The sequence below is a fragment of the Thamnophis elegans genome, chromosome 1 (genome assembly GCF_009769535.1).
Source record: "Thamnophis elegans isolate rThaEle1 chromosome 1, rThaEle1.pri, whole genome shotgun sequence".
NCBI classification, from domain to species: domain Eukaryota; kingdom Metazoa; phylum Chordata; class Lepidosauria; order Squamata; family Colubridae; genus Thamnophis; species Thamnophis elegans.
This window is the reverse complement of record NC_045541.1, coordinates 99,913,176-99,936,004: the sequence shown is the minus strand read 5'-3', so window position 1 is coordinate 99,936,004 and position 22,829 is coordinate 99,913,176. Positions and strand designations below refer to the sequence as shown.

The 22,829-nt window shown below is 37.6% G+C and overlaps 1 protein-coding gene across 5 annotated transcripts in view; it reads left to right on the top strand.

Moving 5' to 3' along the window:
• SHANK2 (SH3 and multiple ankyrin repeat domains 2) overlaps positions 1-22,829 on the top strand; it is a 339,586-nt gene that overhangs the window by 259,003 nt on the left and 57,754 nt on the right. For 4 of the 5 annotated variants that reach the window (XM_032225503.1, XM_032225512.1, XM_032225496.1 and 1 more), the window contains 2 exons: positions 20,479-20,614; positions 22,651-22,731. In XM_032225503.1, the coding sequence (XP_032081394.1) occupies positions 20,479-20,614; positions 22,651-22,731 (217 nt within the window). The remainder of the gene's footprint in view (positions 1-20,478; positions 20,615-22,650; positions 22,732-22,829) is intronic. The other variant, XM_032225519.1, reaches the window with a different exon arrangement.

The window sequence follows — 22,829 nt, the reverse complement described above, 5'->3', positions numbered from 1 at the left end:
GTGAAGGCAGACTACTTCTGTAGGGTCACTGAAGAAACTACAGGATGTATTTCTGAAATCTAAAGGAGTTATGCTCAGCTATGAGATTTGACCTTTTAAATGAGTATTTTATTTATTTCATACCTCTTCCCTGTTTCCCCCATCTGAGCAGCTCACAGCAGGCCTTCCTATTCAGTGAACTGAATAAATTTTGCAGTACAAGTTATCTACAGATTCTGAGACAATTCTTAATGTTCAAACAGACAGCAGGCATTGTTTTCCTTTGTTTTATAAATATTCCAGAATGCATAAATGACTCAAATTCAGAATATTCCATCCAACATCCAATAAAGAGTTTGATGAAAGTGCTTGGATTTTTCTTGTCTCCCATTTCAGCATTCAAGGTCATCTCTCTCCGTAAACTTTTGATTTTATGTGAAGTACTAAAAGAAGTTGCTTAATAGCATTTAGGCAAGAGACCTATTGGAACATATTAGGTTAGTAAGATTTCCCAGCCCTCCATTAAATTACGATCCATATTGGGAATTACACATTTTTGTTAATACCATGGGATGTAAATCGCAAGCACCTTTCTTCTACACTTTCACCTTTATAATTGTCAGGGAATTAAAAATCCTCCTAACTAATTTTATAATGCTGTCCACATCTTTAAAAAAACTGGAATCAATAATAAAAATCTTTTTTTAAAAAATTCTGATTTATTAATTATTGTTCTCTAACCTTGTCACAAAAACAATGTGAACTTGAAACTTAAGATAACTTGTTTTTAAGATGGGACTTTCATATATCATTTGGAATGTGCAATTACATGACTTCTCCTGGCATGGTATATAGGAAAATAAACATCAGTGAATGTATGTACTTTTTCTAGTGTGAATATATTGTGTAGGTAACTAAGTTAAAGCACTTTTTATACAATACATACAATAGCAGAGTTGGAAGGGACCTTGGAGGTTTTCTAGTCCAACCCCCTGCCTAAGCAGGAAACCCTATACCGTTTCAGACAGATGGCTATCCAACATCTTCTTAAAGACTTGCAGTGTTGGGGCATTCACAACTTCTGGAGGCAAGCTGTTCCACTGATTAATTGTTCTAACTGTCAGGAAATTTCTCCTCAATTCTAAGTTGCTTCTCTCCTTGATTAGTTTCCACCCTCAGGTGCCTTGGAGAATAGTTTGACTCCCTCTTCTTTGTGGCAACCCCTGAGATATTGGAACACTGCTATCATGTCTCCCCTAGTCCTTCTTTCTCTTAAACTAAACATACCAGTTTCTGCAACTCATCTTCATATGTTTTAGTCTCCAATCCCCTAATCATCTTTGTTGCTCTTCTCTGCACTCTTTCCAGAGGCTCCATAGCTTTTCTACATCGTGGCGACCAGAACTGAATGTAGTATTCCAAGTGTGGTCTTACCAAGACATTGTAAAGTGGTATTAACACTTCACGTGATCTTGATTCTATCCCTCTATTTATACAGCCTAGAACTGTGTTGGCTTTTTTGGCAGCTGCTGCACACTGCTGACTCATATTTAAATGGTTGTCCACTAGAACTCCCAAGATCCCTTTCACAGTTACTACTACTACTAACAAATACAATATGGCTTTAAATCAGCACCACCACCACCAAACTTTTGGGTGCCAGGGACCGGTTCTGTAGACAGAGGTTTTTATGCAGACTATGAAGGCGTGGTTTCACAAGCTTTGTGCCCGTGCACAGATGAGGCTTCGCTCGTTTGTATAGCCCAGTTTCTGGTGCGCCATACACCACTGCCAGGGGTTGGGGATCCCTGCTTTAAATAGTAAAGAAATAGAGTTTTCTAAGAGTTTTCCATGATTTTTATTGATTATGTGCTATCAAGTCCTTTTCAACACCTCCACATAGATTTTCTTCATGATAATCGATCCCTAACCTGATCTCCCAATTGTCCAACAGTGCACCCATTACCACTGTAACTGAGTCCATGCACCTTGCTGCTGGTTGTTGTCTTCTTCTTTTTACTCCTACTTTTCTCGGCATTACAGCCTTCTCTGTAGAGAGCTAGATCTTTGTACAATATAAAGTGTCTAAAGTAGGACAATTTGAGCTGGTCCTTTGTGCCTGGAGAAAGAATTCTGAGTTGATGCCATTATATAAGGAGTTAAATTATGTAAACAAACAAATGTGATTTCTTGGGGAAAGGCTTATTGGTGTGTCAGTGGACATTTACTAATTTATGAGATGAAAATAATAAAGACATCAATCAAGGAATGTTATAATATCCATATTATCAATAATTCTGTTCATGGTAAGTGTAAGGAACACATTTTGAATATAAGCATATTTTGTATTTATTAGTATTTCAGTTAAAGAAAACAGATTTTACTGTAATTGTGTTAAAATATTGCTAACTTGTATGCACAGCAGCACATGCTGATTTGGGGGTAATAGTAGAAAAACTGAGATGAGAGATCCTTGGTGCTTGGTGCTCTTGAGCTTGCTTGTTTTCTTGCAGATGTTTCATTACCCTAACTAGTAATATCATCAGTGCTAGTAAGGAGTGCTGTTTGATGTCAGTTTATATTCTGGTGTCTTGTCTGTCTAGGTGGGTGGGTGGGGGTGGTCTTAGGGATTCTTTGGCTGGACTGTTTACTGATAGCTCTTTGGCAATTTCTTGATGGGGGTATTGCTTAATCTCTAAGACCACCCACCCACCCACACAGACAGGCAAGATACCTGAATATAAACTGACAACAAACAACATTCTTTACTAGCACTGATGATATTACCTAGTTAGGGTAATGAAATGTCTGCAAGAAAGCAAGTAAGCTCAGAGAGCACCAAGGATCCCTCATTTCAATCCTGAGCTACAAATATTCTCTTTTATTGGTAAAGAAGACTGAAATGTTGGGTGATTAGAGATGTAATAATGGATGGATTTACATGAACAAAGACTGAAAGGAAGCTTCTGAATATTGATATATAATTAATGAACATAGCTTTAGCCATTACTACTGAATAAATGCTGATTTGATCAAGCATGTTGGTCTCTTTTGTTTAACTGGAACTAATATGATTAATTGATATAATCAATTGATATTCTAATTGGCATAATTTAGCTCTCCATAATTTTAATATTTTTAAAATCTTGAATTAAACAATTCTGTTGATGTTTCTTTGTAGAATAATTTTGCTTATAATTGATTATAACCTGTAAACAAAGCAAAGTTTTCTTAACATTTGAGCCACAGAAAGGCTATCTCCATCTTGCATTTCATTCATTCATTCTTCTTTTCTTCCTTCCTTCCTTTCCCAAGTGTTCTTGATTACTTTATTTGAATATTAATTCCAGCTGATTTAATGTTACATCAGCATATCTATACAGCTGTCTTATGCTGAACATCAGCATAGAGGGACAAAAAGAATTAGGATAATTGCTTCTTCACTAAATACATATTTAATGCACAGCTGCATGGAAGAGATGAAAAAACACTGCAGTGCCTTCCTCAGAAGCTTTATTGAACTGGAATATTCTCTCTTTACCCTCCCCCAAAGGGCCTTAACCCCATAGGATTTATAGGAAGCATGCAGATATGGTTATATTTGTTTATTAAAATATTTTTGATCAAGTTTTATGATTGTTGATGATACTGCCAAGCTGCCTTGGATTTGAATCCTGAGATAGTAGGAACAGAAGGAAGAATCGATAAGATTCTTGGAGACTTATTCTGACTTCTGAAATAAGAAAGCCATTATATCAGTGATTCCCAAGCTTTTTTTTAGCCATGTCGCACCTATGCATCTCCAAAATCCTGATCCCCCCCCTTCTTACTTCTTACTTTACTCAAAAGGTGAAATTTACTCACACCAAGGAAGCCTAAAAGGCCATGGTTTAAACAAGGTTCAAATTGCCGCCATTAAAAATCAAATTACCCCCCTGTGGGGCGTGGGTCCCATGTTGGGGACCACTACATTAGATGATAATGACTGGGATTTATCTGTTTATTTGCTTGTATCTCACCTTTATTATTTTTACAAATAACTCAATGCATTGAACATATCCCACATGCCTTCCTCCTTCTATTTTCCCCTTAACAACAACCCTATGAGGTGAGTTGGGCTGAGAGAGAGTGACTAGCCCAAAGTTACCCAGTTGACTTTTGTGACTAAGGCACTCATGGTCTCCTGCTTTTTTGCCTAGTGCCTTAACCGCTTGACCATACTGACTCTGTTGTAATGAGTATTAGTATTGAGGCCCTGTATACTGCATGAGTCAAAAAGAGGGCTGTGAAAATATTTACAGACTCCTCACATCCTGGACATAAATTGTTTCAATTCCTACTCTCAAAATGACACTATAGAGCACTGCACACCAGAACAACTAGGCACAACAACAGTTTTTTTTCCTGAACGCCATTACTCTGCTGAAGAAATAATTCCCTCAACACTGTCAAACTAAGTCTGTGTTACTATTAGTATTGATCTTCTTATTGTTCCTATTAACCATCTCCTCCCACTTACGACTGCAAGACTGTAACTTTGTTACTTGTATCCTTATGATTTATATTGATTGTTTCCTAATATGATTTGATTGCATATTTGTCCCCTATCACTATTATTAAGTGTTGTACTTTATGATTCGTGATGAATGTATCTTTTCTTTTATGTACACTGAGATCATATGCACCAAAGACAAATTTCTTGTGTGTCCAATCAACTTGGCCAATAAAGAATTCTATTCTATTCTAGTAGCACAGACTATCTTCATGCACAAATAAGCACACATATATGTTTGTCAAATAACACATCAAAGAAGATCACCAAAATATTCCAGAAAATACAAATGTTTAGACTGATTAATGTATTCACAGTTGGGTTGAGAAAAATAAAAGTATATTTGTACTTTGTGGTTTGCCCTTGCCGTCTTCCTAGGATGTGAGACCCAGTCACCCAGCTGTTGTTTTTTCTAAGAACAGGACTAGAATTTATGGACTCCTAGTTTCTAATTTGATGCCTTCACTGCTAAACCGAATTGGCTCTTGAACACATCTGTACATATAATATAGTGAACAGGCAAATGGGAAATGTAAAGGAAGCCAACAGTCTTTATTAGGGGGGAAAAACTTCACTATATAACATGCATTTTAAAATGATAAATGTTTTGGAAGAATTAAAAAACCATTGCCTTTTAGTAATTGACAGCATAGTAGAATTTTTTTTTATCTGTACAATTTCTTTCCAAAAATATTGAAAATGTTTTCAATAACGAAGTTTTTTAAAATGAAAATTTATTGTATAATATGTTGATGGAAAAGGGAAATGTACTTTGTTAGATAACTAATTTATAATTTATTAATTATATTCCAAAATATTTGGAAATAAATATTTTAAAATGTTGAGTATAGATATATTTTCTCCAAACTTGCTGCATAAAAATGCAATCTGGACGGATCATAATTTTACTCTACCCTGATTTTTTTCTATTGATTATTTAATTATTTCCAATGTTTATAATTAAATGGACTCTTTATTATTGTTTCATGTATGGTATCTTTTTGTTTCTGCTAATGGAAACTTCTCTAGAGTACTCTTCAATCGTCCTGCAAAATCATGCTTTGAAGTGCTTTTAAACTGTCCAGACTCAATTTAGAGAGCAATCAAAGGCTGAATAGAGGATGGATGAGCCGAAAATCCTATTACACTAACAAAAGCTATGATGTTAGAACACGTGTTTTGTTATTATATATACATAAATAGAACAAATGTAATTGTCGATTCAGAAAAGTATGCTTATTTTTTCCTTGTTTGAAGTTAATTGTATCGAGAAAGAAATTGTATCGAGAAAGAAATCACTGGGCTGTGATGGTGGTTAGAAAAATTCTATCTATCCATTAAATCACTAAACCATTCTCACACTCATTTGAGGTGCTAGATAAAAAATATTGTTTTGCTCCTGCTCAATAGATTATTTAGCTTCCATGCTGGGTCAGGAAAATAAGCACCGTATTTTTCAGAGTATAAAACACACCGGAGGTTTAAGACGCACCAAGGTTTTGAAGAGCCAAATTAAAAAAAAAAGCACTCTGCAAACCTCCCAAAAATGACCCATTTTTCACAAAAATGGGCCCATTTTTTGTCAAAAAAATTGCATGCATAGCCTTTAGCAGGCTTATAGAGTACTTCTGGGGGCTGCGGGGGGCAAAATTGAGCAAAAAAGGCCCATTTTTGCACATTTCTGCCCTCTCCAGCCCCCAGGACCTCTGTAAAAGCTTCCTAGAGGCTCTGCATGGCCATTTTGGTCAAGGGGGCGGGGTTTTGGGAGGCAAAAAATGCTGTATTCAGTGTATAAGATGCACCCAGTTTTTCAGCCTCTTTTTTGAGGGAAAAAGGTACATCTTATACTCTGAAAAATACGGTATTTTCTTCCTGAAAAGCGAAGAAAATCAGGTGAACTTACTAAGTGGGAAAAGAGTGAAGTATAATTAGGAACAACTGTGATCTGAATTACATCCTATTCTTTGTTTTATTTTATTGATCTATAAATGGATCAACATCCTGAGAAATTATGATGTGCAGCTGATTTCTCTATGGTTTTCTAAATCTAAAGTAAGTTGTCAATGCATGTTACTATTATATTGGATTGTATGAAATTAGGTGACCAGGAGTTCAGCACCTTGCATTCTGATAGTATATTGGCAAAAAGGAACCTATTGTAAGGAGAGGAGTTTTGGAGATACAAGATTTTCTTAATACACTAGTTTTACTGAATGCAGAATTTGAATACTTTGCTACGGAACAAATTTTCCCAAGGGCAAACAGCAATGTCTTTTTGGTGTGGTTAAGTGAGGCAATAGAATCATACACCCAAGGAGATCAAGCATAAAATGAACATTTTGTAGACTGCTTCATGTCTGAGTTTTGCTTGTAACATTACAAGCAAGTTGGGCAACATTAGATGTCAGCCCAATTCATCACATTTTATAGCTCATAACATTTCATTTAGGATAACATTTTATTTTCAAATGGTTTAGAAATAAAATCTGGAGTAAAGAATAGGTTTATTTCACTCTGTGGGTGAGCCTAGCCGTGACATGCATGAAGATTTTAATTCTGTAAACTGCAAGTCAATATAATCAACTCAATATAATCAACTGAAGTTACCTTGTAATGCATGTAAGCAGTTTCCAAGTACAATTGAAACCTCAGTATATGAACCTTGATACAATTTGATTTTGTTGTAGTAGCTCTGTTTTGATCACTGACCATAAACATTTATATTCAGTACTAAAATTAAAGCTCTCTTATTATCCAATAGTTTAACCAATGTCTTCCTAGGGAAGATATGGAATCACAGAATTACTAAAATCTATAAGTATTTCAAACTGAGCATTAGAGATGTGACTGGAATATTATGGAGGAGAAATTTACGTCAGACATAAAGAAGGCAAGGGGCAATCTAAAAACTGAATGGGCATAGCCTTAATTATCCTATTGGCATCAGTGCCTAAGTGTAAATTGTGGCAAATAGGTATAACATACTATGTAAAATAATATATTGTTTAAAAAAGAAAAATATCACTTGTGTCAAAGCTGTTATCAGCCATTTGTGAGTGGAGTTTAAACAAATGTAACAGAATTTTGATATAGTTATCTTGATTATTTACCAGATCATATAAACAGAAATTATCAGAATACCCCAGAAATTACTGTAAACAGTAGAGAGATTATTAGCCAGTGACAAAGGTTTCTGGAAAAGTAATAATACAGGCAATCCTCAACTTACAACAGTCTGAAAAAGCGACTTATTATCATTTTTATACTTATGACCATGGCAGCAATCCCCATGGTCATGGTGAACCAAATTCAGATGCTTGGCAACTGGCCTGTATTAGTGATGGGGTCATATGATCACCTTTTGTGACCATCTGACAAGCAAAGTTAATGGGCAAGCCAGATTTACTTAACAGCCATGTTACTAACTGAACAACTGCAATGATCCACTTAACAACTGTTACAAGAAAGGATATAAAATGAGGCAAAACTAATTTAACCATCTTGCTTAGCAATAGGAATTTTGGGCTCAAATGAGGTTGTAAGTCAAGGACTACCTGTAAAGAAGACCATAGACCAGGGATGGCGAACCTTTTCGGCACCAAGTGCACAAACCGGAGTGTGTGTACATGCATATGTGTGCACTGGAGTGCTGGAATCCTCAACACTAGCTGACTGGAGTGCGTATGCCTGTTTTTTCACCTTTTTCAGGCCATTTTTGGGCTATTTTCAGACTGATTTTCAGCCTTTTTCGGGCCTTTTTTGTTTTTAGCTGTGTTTGGTCACTAGAAACCAGAAGAACAGCTGGCAATGGCATGCATGCCCACAGAGAGGGCTCTGCATACCCCCTCTGGCATGTGTGCCATAGGTTCACCATCATGGGCATAGACCATGTTTTTTGTCACATTCATGGCGCAGGGACAATCATGTATTTGAAAGGGAAATTTCTTATACTTTCCTTCCAGAACTGCTATTGATTGATTGATTGAATGAATGAATGAATGAATTCATCAATCAATCAATCAATGAATTAATATTGCCACCTATTCGCCAATGGTGTATCAAGGCAGCTTACAGAACATAAAACCACATTTAAAACAATAAAACTAATAAAAAGGATCAAAATAATATAATATAATAAAATTGCCCCACCTCCCACCCTGGTGAAAGCAGATCACATGAGCCATTTAATGCGCTCCATCCCACTCTGGGTTCCCCAGGCCTCACTGGCAGAACCAGGTCTTTAGCACCTTCTGGAAGAGTATTACAGTGGGGCCGTTCTAATCTCGGGAATGATGTTCCAGAGAGACAGAGCCACCATGGAGAAGGCCTTTCTTCTAGGTCCCACCAGATGTATCTCCCTTGAGGATGGGACCTGCAGCATTTCCTGCCTCCCCGCTCTGATGGGTTGGGTAGATGTGACGACCAAGAGACAGTCCCTCAGATAACCTGGTCCTAAGCCATGAAAGGCTTTAAAGGTGACAACCAGCACCTTGAATTGCACCTGGAAGCAAATCAGCAGCCAATGCAATTCCCAAAGAAGAGGTGATACATGTGCACACCGGGGTCTACACAAAATCATGTGGGCCCCTGCATTTTGCACCAATTGGAGCTTTCAGATGCTCTTCAAGGGCAGCCCCATGTAGAGCACGTTGCAGTAGTCAATACAGGATATTACTAGGGCATGCGTGACTGTGAGTAGGGATTGTTGGTCCAGAAAAGTGTGTAACTGGCACAAACGTTCTCCTAGCCATGACCGCCACCTGCTCTTTAAGCAGGAGTCATGAGTCCAGGAGGACCCCCAGATTACGCACAGGGTCTGTTTGGGGTAGTGCCAAGAGTGTGCACACTCTTCCTTCCATAGAATGTTGGATAAGAGAAACCCAGGTTCAAATTCTCCCTTTACCATAGATGTCTCAAAGGTGCTTTTTTCTTCCAAAAGCAACTGGACTGTTTTTTTCCTTGAGGAAGAAGAAAATGGATTGTATTTTATATCCATTGTATCCATCCCCCCACCCATCCTATCAGAATCTATCCTTCATTTCCCCCACCATCAGAAGTGATGAAGCTTCTGGGATGAAAAACAAAACTACTTCTTCCTTAAGGAAAAAACAGTCCAATTGCCTTTTGAAGAAAAAAGCATCTTTGAAAGGGGAAAAAAGCAACTTTGAGACAACTATGACCTGGATGATTGAGAATCTCCACAAATCTTGACCATATAATTCTTTTTAGACATAAAATAGATAAAGAAGGTTAGGGATAATTTTGTGGGAAGTGGAAATTTTGAGAGTGAGGAGGGAATGGGGATCTTGCAGTATCCTTCCCCTGCCATGCCCACAAAGTCACACCCACAGAACTGGTAGTAAAAAAAATTAAATCCCACAACTGAAGTACATCTGAAAATATGTAATACAATGGCTTTGTAATGAGTGACAGCAGGAATAAGCTGGATCTGTTGACAAGAATGTTTTGTTCTCTGTAACAAAAGCTGAATTTTACCTCCAAGATATTAATAAAGAGCAAATTTTATGAGAAATCCAAGTTTTAAAACAATGTAGTCCTAATTACTAAGTCAATGGATATAACAATCTTAGTAAAAAAGTGCTATGCAGCTCAAGATCTAAGATGCAGAAAGAGTGAGAAAGACCATGGAATTATAATTTTGTTATTACTGTTGTCACCCATTTGCTGCAGTTGAAAGAGCACATAAAAGAGATAAAATATATATGATATCAATATATATATATTAGAAAAATCAGTTGATCATATATCTAGGAAGTCATCCTCAAAAAGAAAGGGTAATAAATGTAAGAATCTCTAGACAAAGAGACTACAATATTAGAATTCTGTAACGTTGATTTGTTTTCGTTTTTTGTGCCTTCAAGGGACTCCTGGCAATTGCCTGGATTAATCCCTGCGGTTTTCTTGGCAAGATTTTGGAAGTGGCACAGTATTTTATGATATAATCCATATTTGCCCTAGCAAGATTTTTCCGACTTGTCATGTATACATGCTGAGCCCATTAAAGGTTCTGTTTTCTTGTGTTTTTAATTTACTTTTGGAAATCAAACTGCTGTCATGTATTTGAGCAGAATATACCAAAGTTTAGGAATGCCAATAATAGGATAGAAATTGTATGTGGAATTGAGAATTGTTTTTGTAGTTCCAAGGGGAAAAGTTTCATGATGAATATTGTAGCACACTCATTCTATTGTTAAAACTTGTGTCATGCAACAAACAATGTTAAATGTTGGGCAGTTAAATAGAATGAAAACAATTCACTTCAAAAGACACAATGATTTACCTTTGTTCTTCTGCTGACCTACTGAGAAAATAAAACTTAAACTACCTCAGTTTTCTGAGATGATGTTTGTTGCCACAGGCAAGGTAGGAGTTTCTGGGGGGGTCACTGTGTGTGAGCTCTGTAGCCATATAAATCTATTTAATAAATAAATACCCCTTTTGGTGACTTTTCCTTCCTTTAGCTTTGTAATTTAAACCAAAAGCAAAAAGACCACGCCATCTTTTTTCTTTGTTAGTCAAGAATTGTTATTATATAAGGACAGTGTTGGTATTTGCATAATAAAACACACTTCTCAATCGTTGCTTAAATAATAAGATATTTAACATTTTGTTCAGTTATGTAATTAGAATATTTGAACTACTGACTTTTCCAGAGTATGGTTTGCATAAAATAGTAAAATAGATTATTCCAAGAAACAAAGTTCTTTTTTTTTCTTTTTTGGTTGCCTAACAACTTTATTGCTTGAGCTCCACTACAGTGTTTTTTAATACCAGCACCCAACTTTTTTTTGAAAGGATGGAGTAGTGCAGGAAACTTTGAAAATAGGCTAAGAAAGAATTATGATGGAGTCAGAAGTGAAAGAAGGCAAATGGACGTTTGGAGGTAAGAAAAGTTGAAGAAAGTGACGAAGATGAGTATTTTTTGGAAAGGAATGGAATGCAGATGAGAAGATGAACTTGGAAATAGAGGAAAAGAAAGAAGTAGAAATAGAGAATCAAATAAAGGAGAATGTTGGAAGTGAGAACACAGTAACTAAGTGTTGGCAGGAGACATAGAATAAACCTTGAAAACATCTGTGAGTAACCAAGTCAGAGGATCCAAATGAATAATTTTGTGCAGGTGCATCTGCAAAAATACTGTTTCACAGAATTGTTTATTAAATTAGGAAATCCTTAGCTGTATGACATATGGAATTTAAAAATTGGAGAATTCTATCAAGCAATCCAACTTAATGAAGCAAATGTGATTAATTTTAGTTTTTATTAGTATTATATTACATTTCTATGTAGATGTATGTCAAGTGAAAGTTCTTCATTTGATGAGTGTGAGTCTGCATTAGAGGTGGTATTCAGCAGGTTCTGACCAGTTCTGGAGAACCGGTAGCAGACATTTTGAGTAGTTCGATACCCTTGCTTTAGTATAATCACAGGCAGCTTAAATATGGCATTTAGGTTCTTTTTATATGACAATGTACAACATTGGGTTTATATGTGTCCTTTTCATAGGACAAAAAAACCCCAGTATTTCTATATTGTAAACTATGTAGCTTGAAGGGTGTTTTCTACTTTATTTTTCCTATTCTTATTATAGCAAATAAAACCAAATGGGAAAATAAGCAAAACTGCAGCAACTTTGCCATGTTACAGCATGACTCTAAGGCATTTATCTAAAAGGCTTACCTGTAGAAACTTTTTAAAAGTTCCAAGATCAGAATAGACCAGTGATGGCTCACCTTTTTCTAAAGGCATGCCACAATTGCGCACCTGTATGCTATTGTGCAAGTATGCTTGCCCCATAGCATATTCATGCCTGCCCCATAGCATGCACATGCATGCCCCACCCACCTGCAAATACATACACATGAGATCCCACACACACATGCATGTGAGACCACCACCACCCCATGCGTGCAGGGGGGGTGGTTCATCCTCCCCAGGCTCTGGAGGCTTTCTTGAACCTTGGGGAGGGTGAAAAATGGCCCAATGGCCCAACTGGAGTTCATGAACGAGTTTCTGGTTGGCCCGTTGGGTCTGTTATTTGCCTTCTCTAGGAGGCTTTTCTGAAGCCTGGGAAGGGTGAAAATGGTCTCCCCTGGCCCTCCAGAAGGCTGAAAATCAGCTGGCCTGCACACACATGCACGCCGGAGCTGAGGGCTGCCGTGCCGGCAATTGTGGCTCCATAGGTTTTCCATCATGGGAATAGACTTGCTGACTTGTTGACTGACTTGCTGAGTATATGTTTAAAGCTTTGTTTTAAAATGTTTTTGGAATAATACAGTAAAAGGATTAGTGTTGGTTTTAGAAAGTTTTAAATGGTTCAAAAGATCAAATGAATTTGATTTAAGACTCTGAAGTTAATTTAAGTAATATTTTTTGTGAGAAATTTTGTTTATGTTTGGGAACAACTATTAAGGCTACTTGAAGATTGGACATTGAGTGCATTAGAGGAAATAAATGTATCAATGGCTTCTTTAAGAGAAATCTCTGATAAATGGGCTCAGGAAATAACTATAAAGGTATCTGCTATTATGGAAAAATCAGAAAGTGTTGCTGAAGAGGAACAAGTTCCATTGAATAAAACTGAAATTGATTTGAATGTGATACTGCAAAATGGATTTAAAAAATGATACTGAACAATGGATGTACAAATGAAAATGACTAATAATTTAATACTTTAAAAGACACAAATATTTCAGAAAAGTGTTATGAATAGCTTCTCTTCAATGGATTTACAAAAGTAATTTGTTGAAGCTGTCAAGGATTTTGTGAGGAGAGATAGTGAGAATATGAACCATGATGCGGATATTACAAAATGGATATTCCATTTTATAGTGGAATTACAAAAGGGAGTTTTTAAAGACTCCAACAATTCTGAGAGAAGAAGCAAAGAGAGTATGAGAAAGCAGATGTCAGGAATTCGTTTTGAGGGAACTTTTTCTCTAACAAAAACTTTTCCTTTTTATATATATTTCATATTTTGTAGATTGTATTAGTTTTATCTGTACAACATAATCTTCAATAAAATTGGTGCAGAAATCTCGGCAGGACTTTTAGGGGCTCTGATTTTCTAGTCCATTTTCTCTCCCATTTCCCAAGTGTTTTTAAAGTTTTAGATCATTTTCCTGAAATAGTGTCAGCAATTTCTTTCAACACCATGTTGTACAAGTCATCTGTTCCTTTGAGGAAATGCACCAGACTGTTTGTGTGGCATGCTCAAGGCTGGCAGCGCTACCCCATGTTTCCTTTAGATGTGTATTCTCCATTGTGTGCCTGTTCACTCTCTTATAATCCTTTCCTCTCCAATGAATGCAAAAACAACCATTAATTTCCTTCCTGCTAATTATCCAAGTATTGAGGTGAACATTCTGAAGGGCGGGGGAGTGGACGGGAAAGCCAAGGGAAACTAAAGTAAAATCATTAAGAGGCAAACAAAAATTGAAGTTGTGAAACTGATTAGTCTTATAAATTCTGAAAAGGGAAACACAATCGTAGTCGTGTGATTTCCCACTTAGTGATTCACTTAATGACAGAAATACAACGCCCAATTTTGGTTACTAAACTCCAACTACCTGCATTATTTGAGCATATACTTGAATAGTAAAGGTAATTAGAATAATTTATTTCAAATACCTAACCTCCTCGGATCTATTTTTTGTTGATCAAGCAGATTAAATAATGCGACAGCAGTGTAAGGCTTACTGGATTTTTGTCATGTTTTCCTCAAGAAGAATGACCTTTCAGGGATGGCTGGCTGGAAAGACAGACAGACAGACAAGCTACATCTTATTAAGGATACAAGTACATTCCATGTTGTCTAAATAACATGTACAATTATACAGTATACTGTCAAAAAGAACAAAAAGTATATAGTGTACTGCCAATCAAAATATTCAAGACACTGTTAACCTGGTAAGAAGATTGCAAGGTTAATTAAAAAATACCTTGCTCAACAAACAAAATATTTGAGATAATACCAAAGAGCCAAAGGTGAAAACATGAAGAGTAATACAGAGAACAGACCATGGAAACAATAAACAAACATTCTTAGTAACATTTTTCTTCCAGTCAAATCTTAGATGCAGAAGCAATAGAGATTGCTATTGAAACTCAGGTTGGGCTTCAAAGTTAGATGTTTGCATTCCATGTTCAGAAAATATAAAAAGTGTAATTCTGCCTTCAAATTTTTGGTTAAGTCTGAAACATTCTCCCTGTATATTCATTTTATGTTACATAGTTTTAAAAAAATTAATTGGAAGAGTTTGTTCATTTTCTGTCATGCCTGTTAATTAACATTATAACTATATTGGTATGCATGTATGAGTCTGAGAGTCTGAATACTTTAAAAAAAAATATTGTATAGAAAAAAGTGATCCTTTATCAATTTAGCACTTGAAAATCAAATCAATATTCATAATGAACAAAAACCTCGAAGTAATAAAAATCTTCAACCAGATGAATATATTAAGCATATCTATCTAAAAAATATGTAGACCAACTATCTACTGTATATACTATTAAAACTCTTATTTTCATTACCTTTAACTGGATGAAATGGTTCATCATAGGACAATAAATTGTCCCTCAAATGGGCTAACTTACAGAATGCATCCAAAATCAGTAACTCACAACTCCCAAGGAAATGAAATGTGGGGAAGTGTGGTGGTGGTTTTAGTGTTCTAGCCACTGTTGCACTGCAGGGTTTTTGCTACATTCACGTTCCTCATTTTCACCATTCTGTGACAATTTTCCAGCCAGTCTGGCAATCCCCACTCCCTCCCCAGCAGCAGCCTCTTAGCTGTCTGCTGCAAAAGGAAGAGAAAGGAGGGGAGGGGAGGGGAGAGGAAGGGCAAGGAAGGCTTTTTCCCACCCATAGTCTTTCTGTTTCTCTGTTTAGGTAAGGAAATATCACTTAAATGATGACTTAGTGGGTTTTTGAATTGCCTAATAAATATTTATTTTTTGAAACCGTTATATTTGGGCAAACTGGAGGTGGTATTCAGCAGGTTCTGACCAGTTCTGGAGAACCAGTAGCGGGAATTTTGAGTAGTTTGGAGAACTGATAAATACCACCTCTGACTGGCCCCACCCACATCTATTCTCGGCCGCCCAAGCCCCAGCTGATCAGGAGATAATGGAGATTTTACAGTATCCTTCCTCCACCATGCCCACCAAGCCATGCCCACCAAGCCATGCCCACCAAGCCATGCCACACCCACCAAGTTACGCCCACAGAACCGGTAGTAAAAAAAATTGAATCCCACCACTGGGGAAACCCAAACTTCAGGTGCAGTACAATTCATGTGCATACAGTATATCACAGAAGTGAGTACACATCCTCATATTTTGTAAATATTTAAGTATATCTTTTTATGTGTCAACACTGAAGAAATGACTTGGCTACAATGTAAAATAGTGAGTACACAGCTTGTATAACAGTGTAAATGTGCTGTCCCCTCAAAATAATGCAACACACAGCCATTAATGTCTAAACTTCTTGCAACAAAAGTGAGTACACCCCTAAGTGATAATATACAAAAGGGGGGCCCAAGTAGCCATTTCCCCTCCCTGGTGTCACGTGACTCGTTAAGTGTTACAGACTTTTTTGTCTGTCTTATGAACAGTTGTTAAGTCTGGGGTATCATGTGGCAGATGCTTATCTGTTTGAATTGTACAGTCCCAGAGTACTTTGTCATTTCCTATCACTTTGTCTATTTTGTAGTTCTACTACTTCTTGCTCGTAGACAAATGATATTTCTTGCAGATATTCCAATGTACCATTGTTGCTATTTGATCATGCTGTTGTTTGTGAGCTTTTGTTGCAGAAGCTAATTAGTTGGTCCTCTGTTTCTTTAGCTTCTTTGCAGAGGTGGCCGCCCGGAGTCCTACGGGATTGGGCGGCATATAAATTTATTAAATTACAATTACAATTTGCTGTCTGTCCTTGTCTCAGCTTTGGGTTTGTATGCATTAGTTATGAAGGTTTGGTTTTGTGCAGCCACAATTAGTCCCTTTATCTCTTTCTTCAACCTTTCTGCTATTAGTCATTGTCTTGCTGTTATCTACTTTGCCTGCTAGTGTTTTTCTTTTTAATGTACTTAGTTTAGTTTAGTTTAGTTTAGTTTAGTTGGATTTATAGGCCGCCCTTTTCCCTGAGGGGACTCAGGGCGGCTTACAATCTTTAGGGAGGGGGTGAAATTCAAAACAAACAATGTGCACAAGGTAATCGGCAGAAGGCGGTCTCTCAAGTACTCAGATCCACTACCATGAAGGGCTTTAAAGGTGGTCAACAGGACCTTGAAGCGCACCCGGAGATCAACAGGTAGCCAGTGCAGCTCGCGGAGGATGGGTGTTATGTGGGCGAACCGCGGTGCGCCCACTATCACACGCGCGGCCGCATTCTGGACTAACTGCAGCCGCCGGATGCACTTCAAGGGCAGCCCCATGTAGAGCACATTGCAGTATTCCAGCCTAGAGATCACAAGGGCTCGAGTGACTGTTGTGAGAGCCTCCCGATTCAGGTAGGGTCGTAACTGGCGGACCAGGCGAACCTGGGCAAATGCCCCCCTGGTCACAGCCGACAGATGATGATCGAAGGTCAGCTGTGGATCCAGGAGGACTCCTAAGTTACGAACCCTATCTGAGGGGTATAAAATTTGACCCCCCAGCCTGATAGGTGGAACATTAGCCAAATTGTTGGGAGGGAAACACAACAGCCACTCGGTCTTGTCCGGGTTGAGTACCAGTTTGTTAGCGCTCATCCAGTTCTTAACGGCCTCAAGACCCTGGTTCATCACGTCCACCGCTTCATTGAGTTGGCACGGGGCGGACAGATACAATTGCGTATCGTCCGCATATTGATGGTATTTTATCCCGTGCCTCCGGATGATCTCGCCCAGCGGTTTCATGTATATGTTAAATAGTAGGGGGGATAAGACCGAGCCCTGCAGCACCCCATATTTTAGGGGCCTCAGGGACGATCTCTGCCCCCCGACCAACACCGACTGGTCATGTAATACTTTCTCTTTGCATGTCTCTTTTTTATTCTTCACTTTATCTTTCTTATATGCTAGTGGCAAGGAATTCCTTTGATATTCAGTAAGCTTTCATGGTATATTAGTTTCGGTGCATATTTTTAACTGTCCTTCTGATATTCTTCCAATGCCTTTTTTCCCCTCTTCAACAATCTGGTGTACTTCCACCATGCCATGCCCACATATTTTCTTTGATAAATAGAGTCTATCAACATTGCTGTGTGCATCAAGGCCATGATTCATTATCATTATTTATTTGGTCTTCCTATCTGGGGTTTTTAGTTCTGGTTGAGTCGAATTCGAGCCCTGTATCTAATGATTGAAATTGCCCGGGTGTTAATTGCCTTGATATTTCCACTGCTGAGTTTGGATATTAAACTCTTCATCACTCTCATGAAATATTCAAAAATAACCTTCTTTTCTTCAATGTGCTTGATATTGGCAGCTTAAAGGTTGTCCAGAAATTGGTAGTGATTTCATCCAGACTCTTGATACTGTATCCATAAGGCCTCTTTAGATTTTTTAGATTTTTTTTTAGATTTTATTAAGAATTTATATGCCGCCCTTTTCCCTGGAGGGACTCAGGGCGGCTTACAATAATGAGGGGAAGGGGGTGCAAGACAAGACTTAAAGGAAAAAAAATCGTGAATAAAAGAAAATTATCCATAAAAACACAACATTCATTCAACATTCAACACTGAAGGAACATTTATTCCTTCAGTGCTCACTATTTTTCTTCTTGGTGGTGAGGGTGGCACATATGTCCAATCCAAGTTCCATTGCAATATTTTGACTGTATACATGGACAGTGTTGAGCAATTACTCTTTCACATAATGTATTTCTATGCAGCTTCAGATTGTCTAGGTAAAGAAAATGGGATAGCATGTCAGATGTTTTGATATTTGATAGCTTTGGCCTCACTCTTGATAGTAACCTGTTCCAGTCTATCACAATTGACCAGCAACTATGACTTCAGTTGTGACATTGATCTTTGTATAAAGTTTCTGATGTTTCTAGTGACTCCTATAATTTCTAGGCATTTGATTATCCAATCATATGGATTGAAGTTGAATGCCTTCTTGTAATTAATCCAAACTCTTCAACTCTCCAAGCTTCCTTTCTCTAGCCCAGCGTGGTGGTACCCCTCCATACACAAGAAGGGAACTGCCTAATTTATCTGGCCCAGCACAGGAATTCCCTTCTGTGCACAGAGGGCAACCGTTTGCCCTCCAGTAGCAAACAGTTCTTTCCTTACATCTGTTATGACTTATGCTGTTTCTTAACACCTGCAAGTGGGAAGGCCAGGATTGCAATCATTGAACAAGGCAGTCACAAGCAACTTCCCTCCATTGTTAATGACTGCAATAACTTATGACCAAAATTATTGGCCCAATTGAGATTGTCAATTGGGGAACACCTGTATGTCTGATTCTGGATGTTGTTCTTTCCATCAAAAGAACTGGTTCATTCTTTTCAAATATACTTTTCTTGTTGGATTTGATTTGTAATAACAGATAATTATTATTTTTTTCAATCTTTGTATATTTGCAATGGGTACACAACTTTTCTTCCAATGCTCTTTCAATTGCTGGCCCTGGTTGCTCAACCAACAATCTTGAGTCCTGTGACCACACCACTTAGCAACAGCAGTTTTGGTAATCCCAGTTGCAATTGGTAGGTGAAGGTCTCATACTTTTTCTACTGTGGCATGCTCCCCATTTCAACTTCCTCCATCTTTCCTTCCATTCCTTCCCTTTTAGACACCCTATACTCTGTTGCCTATATTTGCCACCCCCAGCTGATCTTGACGAACTTCTTCCTTTCACTGTTGATGAAGAATGCCTGGTCATTGGCCAAGGCAGTTGCAAGTTGCCAAGCACCAGAATTTTGATAATACGACCATGGCGCACTACAATGGCCATACATTTGAGATCTGGCTGCAACTATCATTCATTCAACATTGCTGTAACTTTGAAGTTCAATAAATAAATAGTTGTTAAGCAAGGACTACCCGCATTATATATACCGTACATACCGTTTGTCCCCAAAAATAAGACAGGGTCTTATTTTCTTTTGACCCACAAAATATGGCTTGGGCCTTATTATCAGAGGAAGGCTTATTGTTTTGGAGTTGCCGGGTGGCTACTCCCTTGCGAGTGAGCCGGGCACTGCCTCAGGGGTGAAGCAACCATGAGGTGACCACGTTTACGAGCAACCACCTGACAAACCCCCCTTTCCAGCCAGGCAGAGTGCCATTCACTGACCTAGGGGATATCCCTAAGGCGCCAAGACACATGGCGCTCTGCCCACCCCCCCAGCTCCCACGGCTTGGCACATTCGGGATACCCCCTAGGTCAATGCATGGAGCTCTGCCCGGCTGGAGAAGGTGGTTGCGTGAGCACTTGTTCCACCCCCAGCTCACATGCCTACCAGCCTTACCATGTCCTGGCCCAGCTCTCCCTGCAGGGCCAGGGCACTGTCGCCACTTTCGCCACCATCGCCACATTTCGAGCATAACTTCTTCTCCGGCTTCCAAACTCTGGAACTTGGCTTCCGATTTTTCCAGCAACGGCCGCTCTAGGGGTGCACTCTATGGTTCTGGGCCCTATGGCAGACATTATTTATGGATGTGCTTTTCTCCTGTCCTATACATCTTCAATTCAGTGTATTCCTCACAGATGTGTTTTAACATGTCTTTCTCCTCAGAATAATTTTGAAATGCTGATTTCATAGGAGAATTTGGTGTCGCGTAACAAGTTTTGATCCTCACATTAGTCTAGAATTAAATTAATTTGTATGAGAATTCACAAAAATGAAAACAGACTTTTGCCTTGTGACTTTAATATGAATTATTTTGTTTACATTAATTCCATCCCATTCTTTTTTGTCTACAGGTTAATAATGAAAATGTAGTCAAGGTTGGCCACAGGCAGGTGGTGAACATGATCCGACAAGGAGGCAATCACTTAGTTCTTAAAGTTGTCACAGTAACCAGAAATCTAGATCCAGATGACACAGCCAGAAAGAAAGGTACTGTCTTTTATGATTTTAATTGTTTCAGATGCTTCTTCATAAAAGAATCTGGTATACCATTCCATTTTCTGACATTCAGGTAATCGTTAATTAAAGGAAAAGATGAATGTCCGCATTCAAGAATGCAAGGTTCTTTTAAGATAGATTTCCAGTGGTGAGGACACTGATACTTCTGGTGTTATCATTGCTCCTGAAGTGCCTCTGTATGTGTATGTGAGATAATTGGGTAGAGACTAATTTTATAATTTATTACTATACTCCTGCAATGTGCTATTAGATTCTGAACAAATGAAACAATTTACACACGTTGCCAGGATGGATATGAAATTGTTTCATAAGGAAGTAATTCCAGCATTGCTAAGTATCTTTCTGAGATAAAAGAGAGTTAATACCTGAATCCAATTAGGTTTTGTTGCAATCCGTCAAAAGCATGTGCTAATACATTTTCATATAGATGGTTCTCCATGTTAATGGCCATTCCTACTGATTGGCAAAATGTGGTAGCAGATTTTCTGGGTATCATGAAAGAGGGATAATTGTTAGCTATTTGATTTATAAATAATAAATCACAATCCTTCAAGATGTCTTTGACCTAGAAAATGTGTGATTGATAGATTCAATCAACAAATATACTTTTTATTTTTATATATTCAGATTTTTAATCAATTAGAACCATATTGAAATAACTATCTTAAGGTGAATAAAAGTACTCTGTATTTTTGATGTCTTTTTTTCTTATTAATACATCTAACTTGAAACTGTTCCATTGCTGTGAAATACACATGCATGTTACCATCTTTATATGGCATTTGCTTTTATGGTTGCATGTCGTCAATCAGTAACCCAACATGTTTTAAATCATGCACATACGTTTATAAAAGAATAACTAGTCTTGATAATAAACCAAAAAATGATTATTGGGAGTTTCTATTTAATGAAAGTATGATATCATTGGAGGTAGTAGTAGAGATAATCATAATATAAAATAATATGAACAATGCTGGAAATGACATGTATTCATGCTAGAATAAAGCTGGGGTTCTTATGTCGTGCTATCTTTCAACATTGTTTATTGATTGAGTATGGAGATGACAATATTAAAAAACAGCATCTTCATATTAATTTCTGTTACTTTTTTTTGCCAAGCTGTTGGCACTTTCCCTGCTTTTCTAAGACTTTTCCACTTTCAATTCTCAGAGTTAGTGGTGACAATAATTTGTATAAGGAAATCCTGCAGCCAACTACCATGCATTTTGGCAATTGAGTGTTGGTTAGTGGCTTTTATTTGTTCTTTACCTTTTCCATGCAGTTTTGTAATTTATTGATCTGTATTTATGTCACAAATATATCTGATCAGAATTGTTGTTCACTATCTACTCCTAGGAGCAGGATTAAATGTAGTAATGAAAGCAGTGGTGGGATTCAAATAATTTAACAACCAGTTCTCTTCCCTAATGATTTCTTCCAACAACCAGTGCTCCTGAAGTGGTGCAATCTGGCTGAATCCCACCACTGAATGAAAGTACACGGTTCATAAATCTCCTTATTTTCCATATGATTGCCAGAGTTATATATGTGAGCTTCACTAAGCCTTCTTGTGATAACCCAATTTTGGCATCAGCATGCTATGCTTACGATGATTCATTTATGCATTTTTATCTCACAATTCTAGAATAGTATAAAACTATGAGTTCAGCATAGTAAATGTATTGTTTAAAAAGTCAAGTACCATACAGTTTTTGCATAGCTAGAAATTAATATTCTTGTTTTGAACACTGTTGTGTCTAAGATGTCTACTGTGAGCTTTCATTGAACTAAATTAGTATCCATGTGTGTTGTGTTTCTTATCTGTGAACATTTATGTATGTAGCTCATAGGTATTGCTGTAGATCAGAAAACTTTATCTTTTGGGCACTGAGGCAAACAGTTTAACTAATTTTAATTTAAATAGTAATGCCATTTTGAATTGAATCTGAACAATGTATTCTGAAGTGCTTTTACTTATTATCTATATCCTTCTGTTTAATGCAAAGCCCCACCACCTCCAAAACGGGCTCCAACCACTGCACTGACCTTGCGGTCTAAGTCAATGACCTCAGAACTTGAAGAGCTTGGTAAGAAAGTGTTTTTAAAGAGCATGCTGCAATGATGGGATGTAAAGCCAATGTTATACTGTTTGAAAGCGAACTGCACCTTGTACTGAACATTGGAT